At 44.0% G+C, this 23,853-nt stretch overlaps 1 protein-coding gene across 2 annotated transcripts in view; it reads left to right on the forward strand.

The window, feature by feature from the left end:
* The window catches only part of SLC12A8 (solute carrier family 12 member 8), a 52,300-nt gene that overhangs the window by 25,599 nt on the left and 2,848 nt on the right, over positions 1-23,853 (forward strand). For both annotated transcript variants that reach the window (XM_071746598.1, XM_071746597.1), the window contains 7 exons: positions 3,212-3,325; positions 10,836-10,923; positions 12,412-12,499; positions 15,607-15,753; positions 18,285-18,960; positions 19,776-19,873; positions 22,231-22,348. In XM_071746598.1, the coding sequence (XP_071602699.1) occupies positions 3,212-3,325; positions 10,836-10,923; positions 12,412-12,499; positions 15,607-15,753; positions 18,285-18,960; positions 19,776-19,873; positions 22,231-22,348 (1,329 nt within the window). The remainder of the gene's footprint in view (positions 1-3,211; positions 3,326-10,835; positions 10,924-12,411; positions 12,500-15,606; positions 15,754-18,284; positions 18,961-19,775; positions 19,874-22,230; positions 22,349-23,853) is intronic.

Consider the following 23,853-nt stretch of genomic DNA (forward strand, 5'->3'; position numbering starts at 1 on the left):
AGAGAGTTGTTCTCAGCTCCCTGGTCTTATGATGATAGGTGGCTTAAACTGATGGTGGTGGCAAATCCTGGCATGAAACTGATCAAAAGGGACGTGAGATTTGCTTCACAGGAGAGTGCTTGAGTGAGAAATGAGGTTTGGGTGAATTTTAATGCTAAAAGAAATCTCCTGGTTCTGTATAAAGGGAAAATGTGGAATGGCTGGGCTTCCTCTCACCCACTAGAGCTGTGAGGAAAGGAAGCAGAGGTGGGATGGAGCTTTAGGCTCATCCGGTGATTCTTTCAACAAATCCACTGCTGTCATTTTCTGTGGTTCCAGTAACATCTGCCATTGTTTCAGGCTTTGTCTCTTACACCTAGAGAATAGCAGGAATAAAGTAGGAAAGGGCAACATGGATGGAGCAAGAGGAATTGTTTGACTTCTTAAGGTTTGTTAGGGGTCAGATGTACACAGTTGCAGGTCAGATGTTGGACTCGTGGATCTCTCAGTCTCTCTTTGGACATGGGATGGTCAAAAGGGTGTCACAAAAAATGTATGTATTGTATGAGAAAGAAGACATAAGGCAGCCAAAGTGCCTGGATCAGTCCTTCATTGAATTATATAACCCCAACAGCTGGCTGGAAGACCTTGGTTGGAGATGATCCATTCAAAAAGCAGAAGGCTGTCTGGTCAGGTTCTGGTCTTGGTTTGGTGTTATTTTCCTTAATTGCTTGGATGATTGGAAAAGGCAATTCAATTTGTAGATAACCCCAGCTGGGAAGAGCTCATAGCTGCCTGGCTGAAAGGGTCAGACTTCCAGATGACCTTGCACAAGCTGGGGAAGTGGTGTGAAAAGGATGATTTGTGGTTTGATGAAATTTACAGCCTGGCAGAAGCCATCAGCTGTGCCAGTGCAGGATGGGGACAGTTTCCGGTAGGTGAAAGGATGCTGCTAAATAATGCAAGTGACTTGTGGGTCAGGCAAGAAATAGCACCACGAACCTCAAACAGGGTGATTTGGGTTAGACAGTAGGGGAAACCTAAATGATAAAGACAAGAGAATATGGTGTAAAGCATAAAGAGAGGCTAGAGTCTGCTTCACAAGAAATGTTTAAGAATCAGAAAAGCAAGCTTTTATCAAGAGTGACATAGATGTACTTGGTGCTGCTGTGAAGAACAGGCTGGAGAAGGTCCATCTTTGAGTGAGATGAATATTTTGTCCACTTTTTTTTAAAACAAATCTAACATTAACATTTCTAGGAGGAGAACATGCTATGTGAAAAATCCCTTGGCCAGGGACTGAAATTTTGCTTGAGCAGTTGGGTGGGAGTTTTGTAGCCAACCCAAGCGCCTTGCTGTCGTGGGCATGAATTCTGGTTGAAGGAGCTGAGATCTGGTCTCCCGGGAATGTAAAGCCTACACAAATCCTCCCTTTATGTCTCCAAAAGCTGCATTTTATGCAGACACTCAGGAGGGCCAGGGGTCAGGGTGTGGCACTGACCTTATTCCCTTTAAATCTCATCTGTTCCTAGTGAAGATAGCTGAAGCTTTTGAAAAGCCTAGCAGCAGGAGACCTTTTCTAAAAGTGTGTTTCCATCCATGTTTGGGCAACACAATGAATGCAGATGTAGTAGGAAACTGTTGATTATCTATAGGATTTTTCTGTGACAACTTCAAAGCTCTGTGGTTAGTTATATTCTGAGTCTTTAAATGGATATGTCTTGTGTTCAGAGCTCTGATTTAATTTTCCGGTTTAATCTATTGTCCAAACATCATTAATGTTGTCTTTGAGGCATGGGGGCAGCTTTGATGGAGTCTTTTTTTAAAATTTCTGGCCATCACCCTGTGCAGCTTTAAACAACATCCTGCCTGCTAATGAGAAAATGTAAGTTATTGCAGTCACATGTCTTGTGGAGAGGGATTGTAGTGGCAAGAGCGAAGAAGGAACTGACTTTGCTCACCTCCCAGCCCAGCTGGCAGGAGCGTTTGGATTACTGACAGGGAGGAGAAGTTTCCACAGGTTTAGATACTTCATTAAAAAGCAGTCATGCCTGTTGAATGTGAAATTATTCATTGCATAAACATATAATTAATTCCTTAACCTGCTTCTCATGAGTTCAGGATCTAAAAACCTTTCCTAAAGAATCCTCTGCCAGCACATCAGCTGTCAGGTTCAAGTATTCTTAAGAAATCCAGAACTTTGGAAGAATTTGACCTGCCCTTCGAGTGTGAAGTAGGATCCTCCATTTCATGCCCAGTAAACCAGCTGCATGTTGTTGATGTCCTACCCCTTTCCTCTCTCTCCCATCTTTTGTAAAACTTTTTGTTTGGAAAGGAAAACCCATGTGTGTATTATCTTGGGAAAACTTGGCAGAGTTAATGTGGGGAGTGGGGCACGGCCCAAGGTCTCGACTTTTGCATCTTGTTTCACCATGATAAACATCTGCAGAAGATTCAGGAGAAAGGTGGCTGCTACTGACGCACAGCCCCATGTTTAGCCTTGGTTTGGGCTTGAACAGGAGGAGAGCAATGGCATCAGGAGGGTAAGCACACAGTGGGGCGTCAAAGCATAGGGTGGTTTTAGGGCACCTTTTTCCTTCTCTGTTGGGAAACCCACCCTGTAGGGCAGAGCCCATCCTGAAACAAGCTGGTTTTATTGTTTCTGGCTTAGCTGTTAACCAGTATATAAATTGGGTGTGTTGGGCACATCTCAGGTCTTCTCTGGGCAGAAACTTGAGTGGTAGAAATAGACAATTGGGATGCAGTGTGAGGGCTTGCTCAGGGATGCAGCTGTCTTATGGCAGCACTATTTTGCTCCATTTGGAAAGAGGATTAAAATGGCATGGATAAATGAGTATAAATAGCTGATGCCTGCAGCCAGCTTTCCTCCATGGACAGATTTTGCAGAAAGATGTCCTGCTTGTTTGCAGGTAGGACTCAAAATGATTTGTGCTCTGGATTGACGAAACCCTTCTGGCCCATTATGCCTCTCAACATGTTGGTCTCCACCTCTGCATCCACCATCAGCAATGCCTTTCTCTGGCACTGGCACCCATGTGAACACACTGACCTCTTATCTGCTTTCTTCCCACACCAAAAAAATTCACATTCATCCTTTCAAACTATACTCACACATGCTTAGAGGATGGGTGGTCACAGATAGCATGCCACAGGGTCTCCTGCTGTCCCTGTGGTTTCTGAGGTTCTTCTCTTGCCTTCTTGGTCTTTGCAGGGCATGGCTTTGTTGGCTACTCTGAAGAGCTTATGTTCAACAACACGCTGCCAGACTACAGCCAGGGGGAGTCCTTCTTCACCGTTTTTGGAGTGTTCTTCCCAGCTGCCACAGGTACTGAAAGTTTTGTCCTCCCCTCTTTCCCCCATTGTCACATCTTAGAGATGAGCAGGAGCAACAGGAGTTCCTCTGGGTGGCTTGGAGCGACCATACTCAGCTGTAGGAGACTTGTATGACTGTTTCAAAATGTTCAGGCTTTCCTCCAGCATCTCAGATTTTGCACACTCTTGTCCTGTTCACTTGGTTGTTCTGTTCTGTCTCTCAGTAGTCAGAAACTTCTGGTCAACTCTATTGGTTGACGTGGTGGTATAAATCCCTCCCTTCCTGCCAAGAACAGGGCTGAGTCACCAATCTTGGCCAAATGCTCTCAGATGACAAGATATGAAGCCTTTCAGAAAAGCTAGATCATGATTTATCTTATTAGATAGATCTTATGGCTTGATTGGTTGATCTGGGGGGGTGGGAAGAGCATGGAAGGACCTACCATGGGTAGGTGGCTGAGCTGGTAGGATGCCATCACTCATGATGCTGACCCAGCACTCTCTGCACAGCACCACATATTAATCTTTGCATGTCCACACAGCTCATGCTTATGAGCTTAACTGGATGCTTTCATACTATTCATTCCCTTAAATTACTAGGAAGATCCATATCCCCTTTCCAAAGCTGGCAATCTCCAGTGGGAATGAAATAACTATCAGCTGGTGTTACAATACCTTTTGTTGATGCTTGTTTTTTTTAAGCTATAAAAAGTACCAATTATAAGCAGTTTCCATAGCAATGAATCCTTGGATTACAGAATGAATTTTTAGAGGATTAGCTCTAAGCAACTCACTAGAAGTTGTTAGCAGAATTGCTGTGGTACAGGGAGATAAATGAAAGGGTCTTGTGAAACATGGGCTGGAGGAACAAGCTGCTAGGAGGTCAGGAGCATTGGGTGTAGGACTTCAGATTTGCCTTTGAAGGTCTTTCTCCCCATTTATCCATGCTGGCTTTTGCTTCCATGTAGACTTCCTCCTGGAAAACTTACATACCTGAGCTATGAACACCATGGAGATGTTGGCTTCTGCCATCACCTTTTCCACCAAGAAGGACACCTTTCCCCACCAGTCCTTCCTCTGATGCAGGAAAGCAGTTTTTCCCAGCTCCCTGATTATAGAAGAAGGAACAGTTATGACAAAGCTGTGCAGAAAATTACCATGATCAGCCATATTAAATGGTTCTTCATCACTGCTAATGCTTGACTGCTAGGAAGAAGGCCAAAGCTAATAGATATGATTTATTTAAAGCCCTGGCAGCCTGTTGCTGTGTTAGTTTGCAGTAGTAATACCAGTAGTAATCTGAAAATATGGTTTGGGCTCATGTATAATTACTTTGGTTGCTGCACAGCTTTTTCATGCATTCTTTTTAATTGCTTGCTTATTTACAGGGTTTAAATTATTCCTTCAGAGTAGCAGTGCCAGTGGTACCATAAAACACAACTGCTGCTCCTGTTACTGCTGTTGGTAGCACCATGGTGATCCAGGGGCCTCACCTCTGTCAGAGTGGTTCCAAAGAATGTTTATCAATATGGTGACAGGCTATATATATATATAAATATAAAGCATATATCGAATATATATATATAAATATATAAAAATATATATAAAGCATAGGGTTTGTGTTCTGTGCTGTGCCTGGAAGAACCTGTGATCTGGCTGAGAAATTTTAAGGAAATTTTTAAGACTGCTTTGCTCCAAATCACAAAGGGGAGCCCTGTGCAACTTCTGAAGTGCAGGGGATGATGCTAAGGTTTCCCCAGCCAGGGCAATGAGTGAGGGTTGTGGTTTCCCCAACCCCACCTGACCCCTCTGGCTTAGTTTGCCATCTTCCAGCTGATGGGGCTGCCCTGGCAGGGCTGCTGAGGGGACCCCAGCACTGGTGGGGTCCCAGGTGCTGGAGCAGAGCTGCTTGCTGCAATATTATGGGTGAGCCTGGATGCAGCCCAAGCCCACCAGTGGTCTGTGAGACAGGAGATGCCACGTCAGGGATGGGTGCATCGCAGGCTGAGGAGTTGTGCTAGGGCTGCCAGTGCCTCTGATGCAGGTTGTGAGGGAATGGCAGTGTCAGTCCCCACCAGCTCCATGTGAAAAGGAGCAGCAGGGACATGCAAACTCCAAAGCTGTCGCCTCCAGGCTGTGCTCCTCCCCAGCACCATCCCCAGGTGGTACCCACCTCTTCTGGGCCCCCCATAGTGACCTGGCCAAAGCTCTGGAAGGAAAAAATCTTTGCATTAAGTAAGAAGCGACAGAAACCAAGAGAGTTGCAGTGGAACTAAATCTTGTTTAGCTTTGAGCAGTTACTTTGAGACAGTTTGAAACATTTCTTTGACCCAAAGCAATGTTCTGTTTATCTTTTATTATTGAATCTCGTGTTTACTCTTTTTAATTTTTAGCATATGCTAGTTTACAATTTAAGATTCTGTTTTGATAATAAAGTTTTTTTAAAAAAATGTTTAGAAAATTGAGAAACAAGATGTTTGGGCCTTTCTGAGATTAAATGTTCCTCTTTGAAGTGAAACTATTTTGACCTCTTCAGGATAAGCTCTTTATTCAGCCTCTGAAATGGTTATCTGAGTTCAACTGGTTCAAGTTTGGTCTTTAGGATGAACAGAGAAGTGATCTTAAGTTGTCCATTTCCACCAGCAATAGCAGTGAAATGGAAACTTCAGAAATATGGACTGGTAGCTGTAAAAGCCAAGGGGCAACTACTTTGGGAAAGGGGAGCAGGTCCTGTGGCAGGGTCCTCACTGGGACCAAGTGGGGAGCATGAGCACTGTGGCCAAGGGTGATCATCCCAACCTTTTGAAGACCAGTAGCAATTTGATGCCTCCTGCAAGCATCCTCCTTGGATCGTTTTGCTCCAAGTCCAGTTGTTTACTTCATTTCTCTGTATTTTATTGGTACAGCTCCAGCGAAGCTGAGTGAAGTTATCCTGGCTTTGCAGCTGAAGGGTGGTAAGCAGAGGCCTTCTGCTTAAGCTTCCTGCTTAAACCATTCAGCTGGATGTGCAGTGCAGCTGGCTTTATTCCCCCAAGTTTGTCATTTAATAACTGAGAAGTAGCTGAGTGATCCAAAACATACATCTAGAGCTGGCCTAAATGGGAGTGCAGGGGCACAGGGGGCTCAGCTGTGCCAGCTTCAAACAAAAAAGCCCAACACAGTTGCTGTGGAAGGTGTGAACACCCACGGAGATTCTGTGCATTAACAAGGTGTTTTCCTGCATGTTTGTAAATAACTTCTTAATGCACGTGTTTTGCTGCTCTGCTGTGTTAGCAAGCTCCCAGCTACCCATCTACTGAGGGCTTTGTGCCCAGATGGGGTCTCAGGAGCTGCCTGCCCGCCTTCAACTCCTAGGACTGCACAGCAAGAGCAGCAGCAGCTGTGCAACCACCAGTGCAGCTTTAAAAAGAAGAAAAACATCAGTTCTGTTGTGCAGAGAACACTTTTCTTTTTCTACTAAATCCATGAGGTTTTCCAGCTAATGAAAGAAGTGTGTTGTCATGTGATTCAAGAAAGTGAGGTGATGTTTGAAGCCGTGTTAGTGGAAAATATCATCATAATGAAACCAGTGCTGAAATAAACCATATTTGGTGCTTGCAAAATGGCAGCGAATAGATTTACAAGTTTTGGGCTAAGTGATCAGATGATGTAAACTGGCACAACTCCATTGCAGTCCATGGAGAGGTGCCAGCTTACATCAGTGGAGAATTTGGCCCTTTTAAAAAATTAGCTACAATTCTTATCTAAGATTTTCCGTTCTCCATCTCTTGGGTGAAGGAAAAAAATCCCTTTTATATTTTACAGTAAATTAACTGGAAAATGCAATGGGTGTTTGCAAGTAGTCATATCTACAGCTACACACCATAGCTGGTGAAGTCAGAAGCCAGAGCTGGTGGAGCTGATGGTTGTGTCTATCCTACTATGTAGGTGGTCTCCTTGAGCACGTATCCAATGCCTGGATGATGCCCAGGACAGGATTACACTGGGAATAGCAGCAATGTACAGACTGTCTCAGCCATAATTTCCTGGCTGAGTTGACTGTGTTTTCATGCTTCCTCGTCCAGAAGCTTTGTCATTATCTTCTGCTCTCTGAGATAATAACCAGTGTGGAAAATCCAGCCTGCTATCTCGCTGAAACAGAGGGGGATAATTTTCTCCATGGACAATCTGCAGATATGATTGCTTGAGTTCAGAAGGAATTGGCCATTTCCCTAGGGGACGGCTCTGTGTCTGGAGGAGGGAATGTCCAAGCTTCTCTATGTCATTGAATTTCATATGCAAGTGTAGGTTTTTTCTTCTGTTGGGCAGCCAGAGTCTCCATAAAGGCTGTTTGTGGCTGTTTGCAGGACACACCAGTTCTCTGATGGGGTTTTACCAAGGATGGTGGAGATTGTTTTGTTTTTTTTTAAAATGAATCAGGTTGTCCCTTCATTGAAAAGTGGGGTGGTTAGTCTGCTGCTTACAAAAGACCTTCTCAATACTGCTCTTTGTCAGGTCTCATCCTGTCTGTAAAATTACTTTCTGGGTGACAGTGGGGACAGTGGAGAGGTGGCTTTGGCATTGTCCAGATGCCTGTGCTGGTAGGCTGTCCATCCTTCTGTGCTCATCGGGTCTGAGCTGTGGTTGGAACACAGAGATGGCTTTTGCCTGAGTGACTGAGAACATCTGTGTAGGTTTCTTCTGTCAAGGCCTTGGCCTAAAAGGCATTAGACTCTGGTGATCTCCTGGAGGTCATGACAGAAGCTAATGGTGTGCTCTGGCCTTGTCCTGACCCCTGGTCACTGCTGAGCAGGAGGTCAGTCATCAACCTCAAAAATCTTGTTTCTGTGGGTCCTGGCAGGTCATCTCCTGGCTGCTCCTGCATGTCTGTGGGTCTGTGGGCGGGAGACAGTGCAGTGACCTGGGCTGCACAGTAACTGGTGCACAGATGGCTCATGTCTTCAACTTTTTTTTTTTTTTTTTCTTTTAATTTAGTCAAAAAAATGCCATTTTGGTGTTCCCCTAGTGCTTTGTTGAGCTAGGAGTCTGGATGAGGAAGAGGTGAGTCAAGCTCAAGCTGGGAGATTTAGAGGTGGTGCCAGATGTTTGGGAAACTTGGCCAAGAGGCACATGAGATTAACAGCTGTCCTGACAATAGTTTGCTCCCTTTGTAAGAAAAAATTCTGAGTATTCTCAGTTTTGTGCTTTGCCCCTGAGTTGCCAAGTAGTGTATCACTGGAATGCTTTGTAGAGGCTTCATTTAACATGAGGTTTGTGACCATTTCCATGGGCATCTGCCTCCCTAACTTTTCTCATCTCCATCTAAGCCTGTGCCTTTTGCTGCTGAACAGCACTTGAAAGCTTTATTCGTGGAGAAATGCACCAGTGGATGGCTTTTAACAGTGCTATTCAGAAGTACATCCATGGAATAGTCTTCCAAGAGAAAATTAAGAACTTGTTTTGATTTGTAATGTTTTCGGTATGGTGTCAAGGATTCAAATCTGGTCTGAATCTGGAAGGCAGCTCTTCCAGGAGCTGAGGAATGCCAGGAACCCATGGGGACTGCTGGGGCTCCATTGCTGTGGTGGAGAGGAGGACAGAGAAAGATGACTGTTGTGTGGAATGATTAAAGGGGGCACAAAAAAAAAAAAAAAATCATTAAGGAAAGAATTTTAATGATAAATAAAGAAATAAAGAAATAAAGAAAGCCCTGGATGCTTAGCTGAAGTGTTTGGCAATGTGTGCATGCTTTATGCTCATTAATGTATTGTCCTCATGGCAGCACAGCAAGGAGAGAAAATGTTAATGGTTCTCATTGAGCAGATGGGGACATGGAGCTATGAAGATGGACACCAAAGCTGAGACCTTGCCCCCAGTTATCAACCCAACATTTGGTCCATGGGAACATTCCATCAGTGGCCATGCAGGGTCTGTAGGGAAGATGCCCATCCTGCTGAGCAGGGTTAATCCCCTTTCCCCTGTCCCATGGCTCCTTCATCTTGGGAGAAAATCCTCCCAAGCAGCAATCAGTGTTTGAGCTTTAGAATGCAGTGGGTTGCCTCTGATTTTGAGCTGTGGCTACGCAGATTTGCAGCCTCAGGAACTGAGTTTGTCATTTTTGTGTCCTCTGAAAATGGGGAATGGCTGCTGGGCTTGGCAGCTGAGTGGCAGAGTGGCGTGTGGCCGCACTCCTGCTGCCGGGGCTGGCAGATGCTGTGCATGCTGTGGTGTTGGCATCCTCCTCCTCCTCATTGTTGCTCTGGGATGATCTCAACCCAGCTCCTGGGGACTGTCCCGTGAGCCCTGCAGGCTGGCAGTTGGCCCATGTGTCCTTATGAAGATGTTTGTTTGACATCCCAGGGGTGGGACAGCGATGGGCAGAAGTCAGCGTCTTAAAGAGACTCTTCTGTCCTGCCTTCAAGTTGTCCACATACTCATCAGGATTCTAAGTCATGGGGTTTTATTTGTTTATCTTATTTATAGCAGATATCTGTTGTCTTCGAGGAAAAGTTTTCAGATAATGTGGCAAGAGAAGTTGTGGTTTTATGTCAAGTCTGGTAGGACTTCTACTGTGGGCAAAGCCTCTTAACTAATTTGTACCTTGGGATCCTGGCCTCAACATGGAGACTGGCTCCATCCTGTTCCCCTTTCTTGCATCTTTAAGTGGTAATTTTTTTAGGCTAGGGACTGTCCCTGGCTGTACAATACCCTGTACTCTGGCCTAAAATAACAGCTCAGTACTTTATTCTTAGTCCTACCACGTGTTTTCTACGTGATGCTGGGACAGTCACTTGCCCTCTCAGCCCTTCTGTTTTCCTATCTGCAAAGTGAAGATAATGCCTCCTTCCAAAGCAGGTCCCTTGGCTGGGAGGTGCCACCTACGTGCTGAGCACTGTTATTTGCTCTGCTAAAGGGACATGTGATCATCATTAAACAGGGACAGGACAGGCTGTTTTGTAACTGTGATTGTCCCCCGTGAATGCAGGGACCTGTAATGGAGGTGGCGGGGGGGCTGGGGGACACAGTACCACCTGCTGAATGTGCTGCTGTGATGAACAGTAGCATTTTTCTTTTCAACAATTGGCCAGCACTGTCTTCTGTGAGGTTTACATTAAGATAAAATGGGTTTTGTTCAGATTTCTGTGGGTTTGGTTTGGTTTTTTTTTTTCTGTTTTGTTGTGGGTTTTTTCTTTCTCTTTTTTTTTTTTTTTTTTTTTTTTTTCTGGTTTATTTATTTATTTATTGGTTGGTTGGTTTTGTTGGTTTTTTTGCTTTTTTTTTTTTTTTTTCCCTAGCACTATTCAAACTGGAGAAAAGGCTCTTTGTAGATGTGTTAGAGGTGGTTTGCTTCTATTAAAGATATGAACAGTTTTTTAACCTAGCAGTTGATGGGAGCCAGGACCTGTGTGTGTGGAAGTGCAGTAATACAGTTACTGCTCTAAAGCAATCAATTAACTGATTCATTAAACTACATGACATCTTGTGTAACATACATGCTATAATTTAGATTAACTCCAAATTGCATTTATGTCTGCAAAATACAGGTGTGATGGCTGGGTTCAATATGAGTGGAGATCTCCAGAAGCCTGCTACCAACATCCCCCTGGGGTCTCTGGCTGCTATTGGCACCTCGTAAGTCACAGATTGGGGAAAATTTACTCTTCAGAGACTGCCCTGGATGTGACCAATCCATTTCATGTTCCCATCAGCCTTTTATTACTCAGCCATCTGGAAAATTAAAGTCTGGCTCTCATTCAAATGATCATCCATTACCACCACCTACTCTGGGTGGGTTAGAGAAGAGGTTCATTAACGCAGACATAATCAGCCCTTCCTCCTCCCTGGGGTGGGATGTGTGGTGGTGCCAGAGCTGCTGCCCTGCTGCAGCCCTCTGTCCCTGGGCAGGATGCAGAGTTCTCAAAGGCTTGGAGCAAGTGATTCTGTCACATCTTGCTGATGATTTTAAAATGTTTTCTATAGAAATAGAAAAAAAATTATATATTTTTTTATATATATATATATCAAAAAAACAATACAACTTTATAAAATACATATAAATCTATAATTTTTATTACTGAGGAAAATAAGGTCAAGACAGTTGAGATGACTTATCTAGGTGCAAGACTAAGGCAACATAGGAGCCCTGCACCCTGGAAATGCTGCTTTCCAGGCATAAAATACTGTTACCTGTTAAAAAAAATCTCAGTAGGTTCCTGCCTGTTCTCTTTGCCACTTAAACTGCTTTAAAAATTATTCCATTTAATTGCATACCAAGGTTCAGACAGGAAGGAATTATCTTCTGAATTTAGAGGGATTTCTGCTCAAATTGGTGCTTGTTTTTAGTAAGGGGATTGCACAGGACACAAAACTATCACAGGTGGATGACCTGTGGTCATTCACACCTCTGCTGCCTGGACTTTGCAGACAGTCTGGCTTATCCACCCACCTGAGTCATGGAACTGACAGAGATACCAAAGGAGGAACAGGAGTGAGGTTGTAGAGCAGGCTGGCTGTGGTGTTTCACATCACTGCCAGACATGGGGGCCCGTGTATGTGCAGAATTATGGAATAATTTGGGTTGGAAGGGACCTTTAAAGGTCATCTAGTCCAACCCCCTGCAATGAGCAGGGATATCTTAAGCTAGATCAGGTTGTTCAGAGCCCCATCCAACCTGACTTTGAATGTTCCTAGAGGTGGGGCTACTACCACCTCTCTGGGGAACCTGTCCCAGGGTTTGACTGTCCTAAGAGAAAAACCTCTTCTTTATATCTAGCAATACATATACCCTCCTTTCATTTAAAACCATTGCCCCTTGTCCTATTGCAACAGGCACTACTAAAAAGTCTGTTCCCAGGACACCTACCTGGGTGCTGGTAGCTTCTCCTTAGGGGTACCACAGGGTCATGCTGCAGCTGGTTCTGGTCCATTGGGATGGGTAAGCAACACGGGCTGGTATTAAATTTAACCCCAAGAATAAATCATGGAGGAATGGCCCATGCAGAGTGACTGAAGAAACAGCTTGCCTGTACTTGACCTTCTGGATCTGATAATGGGCAGAATTCTCAATGATCTTGTCCTGCTGGCAAAAAGTAATTTCTTTTTTTTTGTTGTTGTTTGCAGGTGGTTTCTGTACATGGTCTTTGTTTTCTTGCTGGGAGCTATTTGTACACGCCAGTCGCTCCGCTATGACTTCATGATAGCAGAGAAGGTAACTTGTTCAAATAACCCTGCCTGGCTTCATGGAATGGTGCTTTTGGGTTGCTGTCAGCCTTACTGAATGCTTGAGTTTTCCAAAAGCCTAAGGAATTTGGGTATCCATCCCTCACTGAAGCTCAGGACGATTTCCTCATTGCAAATCCCAGTGCACAATTAATGTCAATAGTTTGCCACCCACCAGCACATCCAGTAAAGTCAAATCTTGGCATAATCACACAGAGATTGCTTGAAGAGCTAAAATATGCTAATTTGCTCTAATGATAAATGCTGTATCTTATTCAAAGCTTACACCAAACTGAAACCTCTGAAGAACCTCACTGCTTATCTTCACTAAGTCACAGGAACTGCATTTCCATATCAGTTGGGCTGTAATTGCAGGGTGAGCAACAGGATTATTAACCAGATGGGTTTATGTACAAGAGGGAGGTTTGCAGTGTTACAGGCAATGAACCCTATCACTGCAGGCCTTTGAAAAGAGAGCAAAAGGTGTGCCACTATCTTACTTTAAATGGGATTTGTAGGGGCTAATTTTCTGTTAATATTTAAATTATCCCAAACCAGGGGTTCACCATATTTGACAATATTTCTTGTGATTAATTTAAAATGGAGGTGATTGCCGTTTCTGTGATTTGTAACATGGTTTTAGTCTAAAATATCAATTTGAAACTCTGGCTTAATTTTCTTTCTAAGTAATTGTAGTTCTAGACTTCCTCCAGCCCTCCAAATAAACTCCAAATTATGTGGGGAGTGGATAGGCTCCTGCCACGTGCTGCTAAGTTAAAAAATCATCTCTGCTTCAGGGGAAAAAATAAGGAGCCTACCTGCTGTAAGGCAACATCTCTGTATGTCAGTGTGACAGATTTAGTGGGTGAAAAATACAGTTACTAAAAGAGCCAGTTTTAAGTTAATCAGCTGCTGAGAAAGAGATTGTTAAAGCTGTGTTTTAACTTTAAACTCTCTGGTGGGGGAATAAACAAAATCTTTCAGTAAAGAATGTGAAGATACTTGATAATGTTAAATATAAAAAAGCAAATTCAGTTTTGTTTTTTAGTGTGGAACAAAACTGGTGCAAACCCAATGAGTGTTGCTTCTTTGAATTATTACATGCTGCTTTAAATATTAATAGCTTTTTTTTTTTTTGTGGGGTTGGAGGGGGAAAAAATCACACATCCAACGAGCACTTTCCCTTTCTGTCACTTACAGGTGAGCGAGTGCTTGGCAGCTTTTCTCCCTTACAGTACTTGTTTGCCTTTTAAAACATAAAAATGAGATTCAGTAATTTGCTTCTAATGAGCTCAGAGTGCCAATTTCTTACAAAGTATTCACAGCCTCCGTGCTCAAAACCTCTAGCAAACCCTTTCATCCGCCTTGGTGAAAAGGACTCTTCCCCTCTCACCCTGATTTGAATGTCAAGTAGTACATTTAAATGCAAGCATTTTTGGCAGCTGAAATAATATATGATGTCTGGTACAAATGATTGTTTCTTCCAAGTATTTCTCAGAGAAGGACAGGATTGGAGGAGATGTGGAGGGAAGATTCCCCATTGAGTGTCTGGTTATGGGTCTAATGGATATCTGCTGATATCTGCTCATCTTTGCCTCCAGTTTCCTCTGTCCCACAAGATAAAATTCACTAGGCTCAGTGGATTTTAATGGGAAAAAAAAATGTTGTGGCAAGAGGATTTTATGGTTCTGGACCACAGCATCAATTTTACATGCCTTCCCCAAAGAGGAGGCATTTTAGGGCTTTTTAGCCTATCTCCTTTTTCCTGCACATGGTTACCGTAGATGAGGAAAAGTAAACATAACTCGAACATCTTTATCTATGAAAAATTTTGTAATTCCTTCTAAATAGCACATGCTGCCTGATTTGAATGGGGACAGAGGCAGGGAGGACCTATGTTCATTTAGACCTTTTTTCGATGAGAGGAAGGGTGGAAGAGAGGGAGATGTAGGGGACCTGCATTCGTTGGGATCCTCTGCCACAGATGTCTGTCTGTCTGTCTGCATCTGCAGAAGCTCACTTCAGTAGAGTCTAGGCAGGACAGATCTGGACCAAAATTTGGTGCTTTTCTCCCTGCTTACCCACTCTGCTGGTGTTGCCCCCCATGCTTTGCCTTTCTCTGTGCCTGGCTGTCAGGCTCATGTGGTCTTGCAGGATGTGGGGATGGCTCAGATGACCCCAAATTTTAGTCTCCTTGGCTCTTTTAGCCCATTTCCTTACTCCGTAGTACCAGCAGCACTCCCATTTCCAAGTTTCTTGCACAGAGTTCATATTGAGGGGGATGTGTAGGGTCTGTTTTAGAGATGCTGCCTCTGCTCTCAGCTCTTGACTCTGGGGGCCTCTGCAGGGGGACCCTATTCCTTGCTTCTCTGGTGGACCATGAGCTGCTCTCCTTTCCCTCCATGCCTGCAGGAGATGCTTCCCATCTGAAAGGGTGATTGCTAGAAACTAGTAATAAACCCATCCTTGTTAGCACTGCAGCTTAAAAGTGGTTTGGTGTTTTTTTGTTTTGGTTTTTTTTAAGTTTAATGTTGGCCAAAGGAAATTCTTTTCTCATTGAAGACAGGAAAATAAGGTCATTGTATTATATCCCTCAGACCGTGTTTTTTGAGGTGACATTCATTTAAGTGGCAATTTTGATTTGGTTTCTTTCAGGATTGGTTTTCCCCTCTGGGACACAGGGGTTTGTCTTCCTGTTTTGGAAGGCCTGGGCAGCTTTTCCTGTACGATGTGCCCTGTATATAAGTGATCTCTCCTGAAATAAACTCACTTCCAGTTACTTAAGGGGAATCTAATGGCAGCTGCTTAGCTGCAGTTGCTCCAAGTGACAAAGAATTTCTTGGATATGAGCTTGTCAAATGGCTCTGCTGGTACAGGATGTTCAGTATTAAATTATTTTTATGGGATAATTTTCCTGTATTAATTGCTTGCACTTCATGCCATAGACCAGTTAAATTGCTGCTTTCCCAGGGCTTGCTTTATTCATTTGCAATGTCACAAAATATATGTGATCTCTTAAAATATATGTCTTGTAAGCTGCTTGGGGGTCTTTAGAGAACAAAATAATCAACTTTACATTTTCCCTGCTTCCCCCAGGTATCCTTGGTGGGTTTCTTGTTTTTGCTAGGGCTGTACATCTCATCCCTGGCCTCCTGCATGGGAGGGCTGTATGGAGCACCCAGGATCCTGCAGTGCATCGCCCAGGAGAACGTGATCCCCATGCTGACCTTCCTGGGACGTGGGGTTAGTCATCCTTTCTCCAAGACTGCTGTCAAACCTTCACCTGAAGGACACCTGCCCAGGAATTCTGTGTTTCTGTAGGGTGAGATGGGGGATGTATGAAAACCAAAGATGGGAGAGCTCGGGATATGGTATCCTCAAACAGGCAGAAAAGGTGGGAAAGGTGGGAGGATTTTTTCAAATGCCTTATCTGTGGTGGTTCTGATCCTAAGCACAACCAAGAGAGGTGCCTGGTTTTTCTCTGCCCTCGGCCAAGCACTTTGGTGAAGTGGTAACTGCCTCTCTTTTTTTCGTTTTACTTTTCTTCTTTCCTGCACTTCTTCTTTGAGCAGTTCCTGTCCTCCTTGGTAAGCTTGTAGCTGAGTATGTGACTAGTCCTGGTGCAGTGTATTGTGTGCACTGAAGAAGAGAACACTTTTTTTAAGATAAAGTACCTTTTTTTGGCACAATAAAATAAAACCAAAGTGCAGATTTGAAAGGTTAAGTCAGGGGGCTGCTAAGCTTTAGGTGTGCTTGGAAACAAAGCCTGACTTTGGACATGACAAGAGGCTTTTTCCCTGTCCTCTAAAGTAATCCTCATTCACATGAGCTGTTCCTCTGAGATCAGTCTGTAGTCTTGGGCTATGCATTGAGAGAAAACTATTTTTTAAGACTTTCTCTTCTAAACAGGGAAAAAAATTCCTTCCCTCTCAGTAACCAGCAGCCTGTAACTCTCTGTACTGGGTGACTGGAAAACTGTTAGGTTGTTTTGCTTCTTGAGAGCAGCTTTTAAATACAGAAAAAAATATTTTATAATATTGGAACTAAGGAATGTTTAAAATATGCCAATGTCTTATATTATAATGATTTTATATATTTTTGTCTCTCAAAGTATTTTTCTAAAATTATAATTGTAAGCAGTACTAATAATAAATAGCAATAATTATAAGTGAAACAGGAACAACAATGACAGCAAGAACTTCCTGCTCCTGAAGACAGTTTTCAGGTGATCCCAGAACAAGCTGTTCTCCACTTGACAATTCTTTGCAAATTCCCAGTGATTTAGCAAATTTGACTGCAGAGCTGATTCCTGTTCTTCTCTGATAGTTTTCTGTCTTCCTGTCAAATTTTCTGCTCTGAACCCTGTCCCAGGAGAGAGCCACAACAGGAATGGCTCAAAAAGAGAGGTTATCAGTGGCAGATAACCCCCATCTTTCTCTCAGCCTCCTTGAAAATCATCTAGGTTTGTTTTATGGAGAGTTAATAATTTAGTTTGCCCTAAGCAATCTGTTCCACATCAGTTCTTCTTTTTTGTGTTTGAAAAAAATTATTGCAGTCACCATAACCCCAGCTGGTGGGAAGGACACAGCTACTTTCTGTAGAGTTAAACCCAAGCCAGAGGCATCCTGAGATAGTGCCATCTTTTCCCCATCTCAGTACATCTTTCTGATATCAAAGATCCTCTATCCCTGAGGGGTGTTTCTATTTCATTGTGAAATGATGTGAGGTCCAGACCTTTTCTGTTAATAAATAAGAGTGGAGGAAATAGAAATAGTTTCCATTTGAGCTGTGTGTTTATTAAAGAAGCACATGCACTAAAGGAAAACCTAAGATATTTTGAAAGTTATCTTGTAGAATATTTTCCAGCAAAGTCTTTATGAGCCTGCACAGGCTTCTCAGGTACCGAAACGGTGAGGCAGTGCCTGGTCCAAGGAGAAGGGGTTAGACCTGGGATTAAAATTTCTGAGCTGATAGCTCAGTCTTTCCATGCCTTGATGGCCTTTGCTTTGTATCTCTCTTCTCCTCTCCCTGCCTTCCCCCCACTCCAGAGGAGAAGAGCAGGTGGAGTTTCTCCTGGCTGCCTGACCTCCCTCCTTCAGCATCCTTGGCTGCCCAACCTTTCTGCCTCTCCTTCTGCTGCTGGGCAGATGTGGCTTGGGTGGGGGAAAGGAGGCAAAGAAACCCCAAGTGCAGAGGGCTCAGCAGACCATGGCTTTAGCTCAGTCTCACGTCAGGGCAGGACCAGAAGCTGCTGGTGTGGTTGTGGCAGCTCTCCCAGCAGGCAGAACATCGCTGGCTGTGGCTGGCAGTGGGAGGCAGACCGTAGCCTGGGGGAACCCTTTGGGAAGGCAGCAGTGCTGAGTCCTGTACAGAAATAAGAGAGAAACAGTCAGCTCTCATTAACACATTTGATTGCCAAGCCTTCTCATAAGCCCCACAAATCTCTCTGAAGGTTTATTGCTGCTTTAATGGTGTTTTGCCATGGAGATACGGAATAAGAGTGGATGGATTTTCCAAAGACAAAGCTTGAGTAAAGCTCAGAGGTGAGGTAGGAGCTCAGCAGCTTTTGGTTTTCCAGCCTGTTCTTTAACTTATTAAGCTGGTGAGCCTCTGCTTGCACATCCATGCCTGTATTTAATGAATAAGGGAGTACTGCAGGGTGCCCAGGTATGGGGGTGCCACCCACGGCCGCTGAGCAAGTGGGAAATCCTTGCAGCAAGGCTCATTAAATTTATTAATTTAAATATAAGGTGGTTTTTTTATTTTTGAACTAGAAAGGACCCAACAAGACTCCAGTGGCTGCAATTTGCTTAACAAGTGTCATCACCATGGCTTTCGTCTTCATTGGGCAAGTGAACATTCTTGCTCCCATAGTCACCATCAACTTCATGTTGACCTATATTGTCATAGACTATTCCTATTTCTCAGTTTCCTTGAGCTACAATGTTCAGCAGAAACTTGACGAGGCCCAGATGGAAAACACTCAGCCTGCTCACTCCTCCCAGCCTTTAATTTTCAGCAAGTCCTCCAGCCGTGCAGCAGATGGAGTAATTCAAAGCCGATCAAATGGCACCTTGCTGGAATTCACAAAAGACATGGACCAGCTTTTTAAACCATTTCATAGTGAGCCAGAAACTTGCAAAAAAGATGGAGCTGAGAATTTAACCCAAAAGGCCAAACAAAAGAAGGCAAAGAAGCCAGCCAAGCAGACGTTACAAGACAGCTTTCTCCTGGATCTCCATCATGATGCGACCCCAGCTCGGAGTGGCTGGGATGAGACCGTGGAGCCCCACAGGGAGAGCTGGCAGGGCCTGGCTGAGCAGAGCATTTGGTGTGATGTGGGTCCCTGCTTATCACCCACTGTGGAAGCCCAGCACAGCCCTGGGATGCTGGAGCTGGGGGAGCAGCTCTGCAGCGAGGCGCTTGTGCTCCCCGGCCGGAGGGGAGAAGGTGAGGGCTGTAGGAGATGGACATCTCCACCCATGGTATGTTCCTGGAAAAAGGTGTGAAACTAGCTTTATATGGGGCTGTTGTTCAATGATTCATAGCAATAATATAATTTATTGCAGGGGCAGGTAGGGTTCATGGCAATGCATCACAGGAGAAGTTCCAGGATAATTTCCTATGGTAGATTAATCACAGGAAAGCAGGCAAGACTATATTTAGTGTAGGCTTGTTTACTATATATTCATTAATCTACACATGCACTCTTAACACTGTACATTAGAAAGGGTTTGAGTGTATCTGGGATTTGCTTCATCCTGGTGCAGGGCAGGAGGGAGGGAGCCCCGTGAGTCTAAAACTCAGGATATTAAATGCAGTTGTCCCCATGCCACCAGTGAGGCCTCTAAGCCACAGCTAAGAGCCTGGATTTGTTGTGTTGGTGATGTGGGTATTCAACACATCTCAGTGCTGTAGTGTTTTATCAGAATGATTTGATAAAGGTTCATGAGCCCTTCCAATAGAACAAACCCCTATTTCTGGTCTTTCACAAATAGGAAAACTGAGGCAGAGGTAAGCAGATGTGGCCTTCAAATAGGCTCAGCACCAGAGCTGGCAGCATCTTTCTTCCTTGAACTTCTTTTTTGCTTTCGTTTTGGAAGGTTTGGTTAAGCTCTGTGTCCTGGTTTGAGCTGTCAGCTAGAATTTTTCTTTGGTTTTCTGCAGTTTGTTAACTTAAGGTAGGATAAAAAGCCCAACCCCCACTTCAGTGCCTTTCTGATGTATCTTCTTTCCCCATACCTGCTCCTTTTTTTTCTCTTTAGAATCATCTACAAAGCAACAAATTCCAGAGCTGGAAATTCAACAAATACCAGAATCCTTCTACTCCAAGTTCTGCAACCACTGGGTTTCCTTGGCTGGTGTAAGTGATTTTATTTTGAGCACTGGTTCGTGATTGTAGAAAACTGATGGAAATTCATCACTTACTGTAGTGTAAATACACTTCAGTAATTTGCAATGCCTTTTTTTTCTACTATTGCAGGTCACCTGAACTTAAGTACTCAAGGTACCATGCATCCAGCAGTCCAAATTTAGAGAAAGCCAGATGACATTGTTTCTGATGAAGGCAAAAAAAGCCCAACCCAAAAAAGATATAAGTTGTCTGGCATCTTAGGACTGTAGAGATGCATGGCTGGCTGGGAAAAAAATCAGTTTTCCTCTTTTCACTGCATGCCAGCCTGCTTTTTCTTGCTGTGACATGGAGTGAAACACTGGCTTCAAAGCTGTGTTGCACTTATTTATGAGCCAGTTTCTGCAAGCTTGGGGTGGGGTTTCATTAGTGCTGTCCTCCTGATAGCAGCAGCCTGGCTGTGAAATTCCACCTTTTGAGGGAGGGAAGTAGAGCATTCCTCCAGCACGTTACTTTAAAGAATAAGTAACTTTTCAATAGCTTCTGTTTCAAGCTGCTGAGGAGTATAGGGCATTTAAATTCATCTTGAGAAGGTGGATTAATGGGCAGATGACAGGGAAAGGGTCAGGTATGCATAATGAATGAACCATATGGCCTCTCTGCAGGGATGGGGGTTTGATAGTTGAGCGTAAAATGTAACAAACCCACTCAAACACCACAACCAAACCTTTCAGTTTAATCCTCAGGTGGAGTTTGACACCTACTTTTCAAATTCACTGCTGCTGCTCCAGCAGGCAGCTCCTGGCAAAGGCACCCACAGGTTGCCATGCCAGGGGTGGGTGGATGCTGGAGACCCCTCTCCAGGATGACATCTTTATGGGCTTGCTGTCTGTGGGCTTGGTAACTAAAGTGGCTCCCAGATGCCTGTTCAAGCAGAGCAGGCAGGTCCCTGCCTTCACGGGGGAATTTGCTTGCTGAGGTGAGCGCTGTGTTCACTGGAGCAGATCTGGTTTCCTGTCAATAGTCACACCTAGGAGGAGGTTGCAGCAGAGCTGAGAAGGGCTCAATGATACAAGATAAAAATCACAGAAGCAAAATTCAGATGCTTCTTTTCATCCTGGCTCCTTTCCCCCCTGCCCTCTCCCAGCTTCACCCATCATGTCACTCTGGACACCTTTAGTTCTTCCTTTGCCTGCTGCCCCTTTCTCCTTCTACCCTGTGATCCATAAAGGATCCTTACCCTGCCCCCCCTTGAGTCAAATCTCCCTCCTGAGCTAGTCAGCCTCCAAATACTCCTCCTGGAGTGGCCCAAGCAGAGACCTGAAGCCCATGCTACCTTTAGGTCTCAAGGTAACTTTCTGAAAGCTACCTCCATACTGCTGAAGATGGCACTGGAAACCTGTGTTGAACATTGAGACCAAATGTTGAACTCCCTGCTTTGAACATTGAGACCAAATGTGGATCCCTACACCATGGAAACCTCATTACTGAGCAACCCATATCAAACCCACATCTGTTCTGACAAGACTGGATGGAAATGCTCTACATGTGGCCAAAAGCCATGCACCGCGGAGTGTTTTGCAGGAGGAGATTGTGTGGCTCTCCAGGGGTCCTCTGCACCTCCAGCCTCAGCCAGCAATGCACGGGAGCACCCATCCACCCAGATGGTTGTGGCTGGCATCATCCCTCCCCTGGGCAGGACCTGGGCTGGGCAAGGACAGCCTCTGGTGTATCCCCATCCCAGACATCATGGGGAGGGGTACACCTGGAAGGAAACACTCATCAGGATAATGCCAGGTTGGATGGGGCTTTGGACAACCTGGTCTAGTGGGAGGTTTCCCTGCCCATAGTGGGGTGTTGGAACTAAGTGATCTTTAATGTCCCTCCCACCCCAAACCATTCTATGATGATGCCAAGTGGCTGCACCCTGTGCATGTCCCTCACACAACACGGGCAAGAAGATCCTGAGGAGACAAATGAGCAGAGATGCCATCAAAGCACTGGTTCTGTGTGCATTTAAAACAATATGCAGCATTTATGGTAAAAAAAAAAAAAAAAAAAAAAAAAAAAAAAGCAGAACGATTCCTGATGCTGTTGTGACAACTCGAAAACCCCAGCACTGCCTCAGTTACCAGTTTTCCTTAGTGCTGCAGTGCCTGTTTATCTCACCAGGTTGTGGAACAAGGTGCTGATAGGTTTTTGGGATGTCTGTTGGGGAGTGGTCCTCCCTGGGCACCGTGCACAGGCCCAGACCAGGAGGTCTGTGGAGATACTGGGTTTTGCAGAACAAAGACTGTTACATTGTCATCAGTGTATGAAATTAGGGGCTCTAATTTGGTGTAGCCCCCAAAACTACGTTTTTCCAACAGGCAATCATGTCCCTCATCATCATGTTTGTCATTCAGTGGATCTACACACTTGTCAGCCTGGGTGCAGCTCTTGTTCTGTATTTCTACATTGGACAAGTGAGCCCAGGACTCCCCCTTGGTGAGTATGTTTCTTCTGCATTATTAAATCAACTTTAAAATTTATTAAGCTTTTATTTAACTTAATTAGGGATCGAGACTCTTGCATTTAATATACAGGTGACATGGTGAATTATGAGGTTTTGATCCATTGCTAGTTTTAGTACATTCTTTCTCTGACTCTTGAATTTTATATTGAATTCCAACGGCAGCTAGCACTGGTTTGATAGTTTGAACATTGTTGTTTAATGCTTTAATATATTGTACTTTAAATGGCAAAACCAGGTACTAATACTGAGATTTAACAGGGATGGCAGATTGTAAATGTGCCACAGCAATGAGAAAAATCTTCCATAAATACGTTTTAATAAACTTAATTAATCAATCTAAACCCCTCTGAGAAGACTTTAATGAAAATAGGAATTATGATGAGTCCCTGATTAAATCTCAGCATTCCTAACTGCAGAACAAGAGAGCCTTTTGATTCCAGAACTAAACAAGTTGTGTATGTTGGGAACATAATCTGGGAAAATACTCTTAGGGGGGGAGGGCATTAGGAAGGGCCAGACATGTGATCGGCTTAAACAAGTTAAAAATTAAACAGTGAGGGGCATTCAGAAGGCAGCTCACAGGAGCCTGTGGTTCCTTGGCACAGCTGCAGGAGGGGTCTGCACTGCCCAGGGGCCCTGGAGAAAGAAGGTGACATGCAGACAGTGTGCCTGAACTCAGGTCTTATACATGCATGCAAACATAAATGCATATGTGCACGTGTAGGTGGCTGCACGAGTAAGTGTCTGCACGCAGGGATGTGCATTTTTTTTGTCCAAGATGAGAAATCAAGATGAGAATAGTAAGAAGAACTGGAGTTCATAAATCCTCTAAGCAATGCAGAAATAGCTCCCTGTGTTTATTTGGATGAAAGAGGATTAGACACTAGGTGAATGCATACTGGATTTCAGAAACCCAAATGATGAGAAACCAAAAAATAATTGTCACTTGGTAACCATCAAAACATCACTCACTAGTGCTTCTCTTTCTGCTCTAACTGCCTTTTTTTTCTGTTTCTCTGTATGGAACAGTATAAAAGTGCTGAGATTGTGCATAGTACTTGCTAATTTGTATCTTTTGAAATACGTCTAAATTTTAACAGGTTTTTATGGCCCCCATATATCAAACGAAGCACAGGGTTTTAAGGCTTTGGAGTTTTCTTTGCCTTTGTATATTCACTATACTAGATCTCTATTAGCTGCCTTTGAAATATTTATCAAAAAAGACAGTAGGAAGATTTTCCAGTGTGAAGAGGATTTTGGAAGGCCATATGAGAAATGGAAGCAGAATTAGACTTTGCTTCTTGGATTCTTTTGCCTGTGCATTCCCATGTGTATTGTAAAACCAATGTACAGCAAGGAAAAAGTTAGGAATGAAGACTTAAAAGTTCAGCCTGTTTTTTATTTGGCTGTGAGTGGTTGTTATTTTGTGCTCATAATGTCATCCAGTGATCTGTGAGTTTGTTCTCCAGAAGACTGA

Source organism: Heliangelus exortis, chromosome 6 (assembly GCF_036169615.1).
Source record: "Heliangelus exortis chromosome 6, bHelExo1.hap1, whole genome shotgun sequence".
Taxonomy (NCBI): Eukaryota; Metazoa; Chordata; class Aves; order Apodiformes; family Trochilidae; genus Heliangelus; species Heliangelus exortis.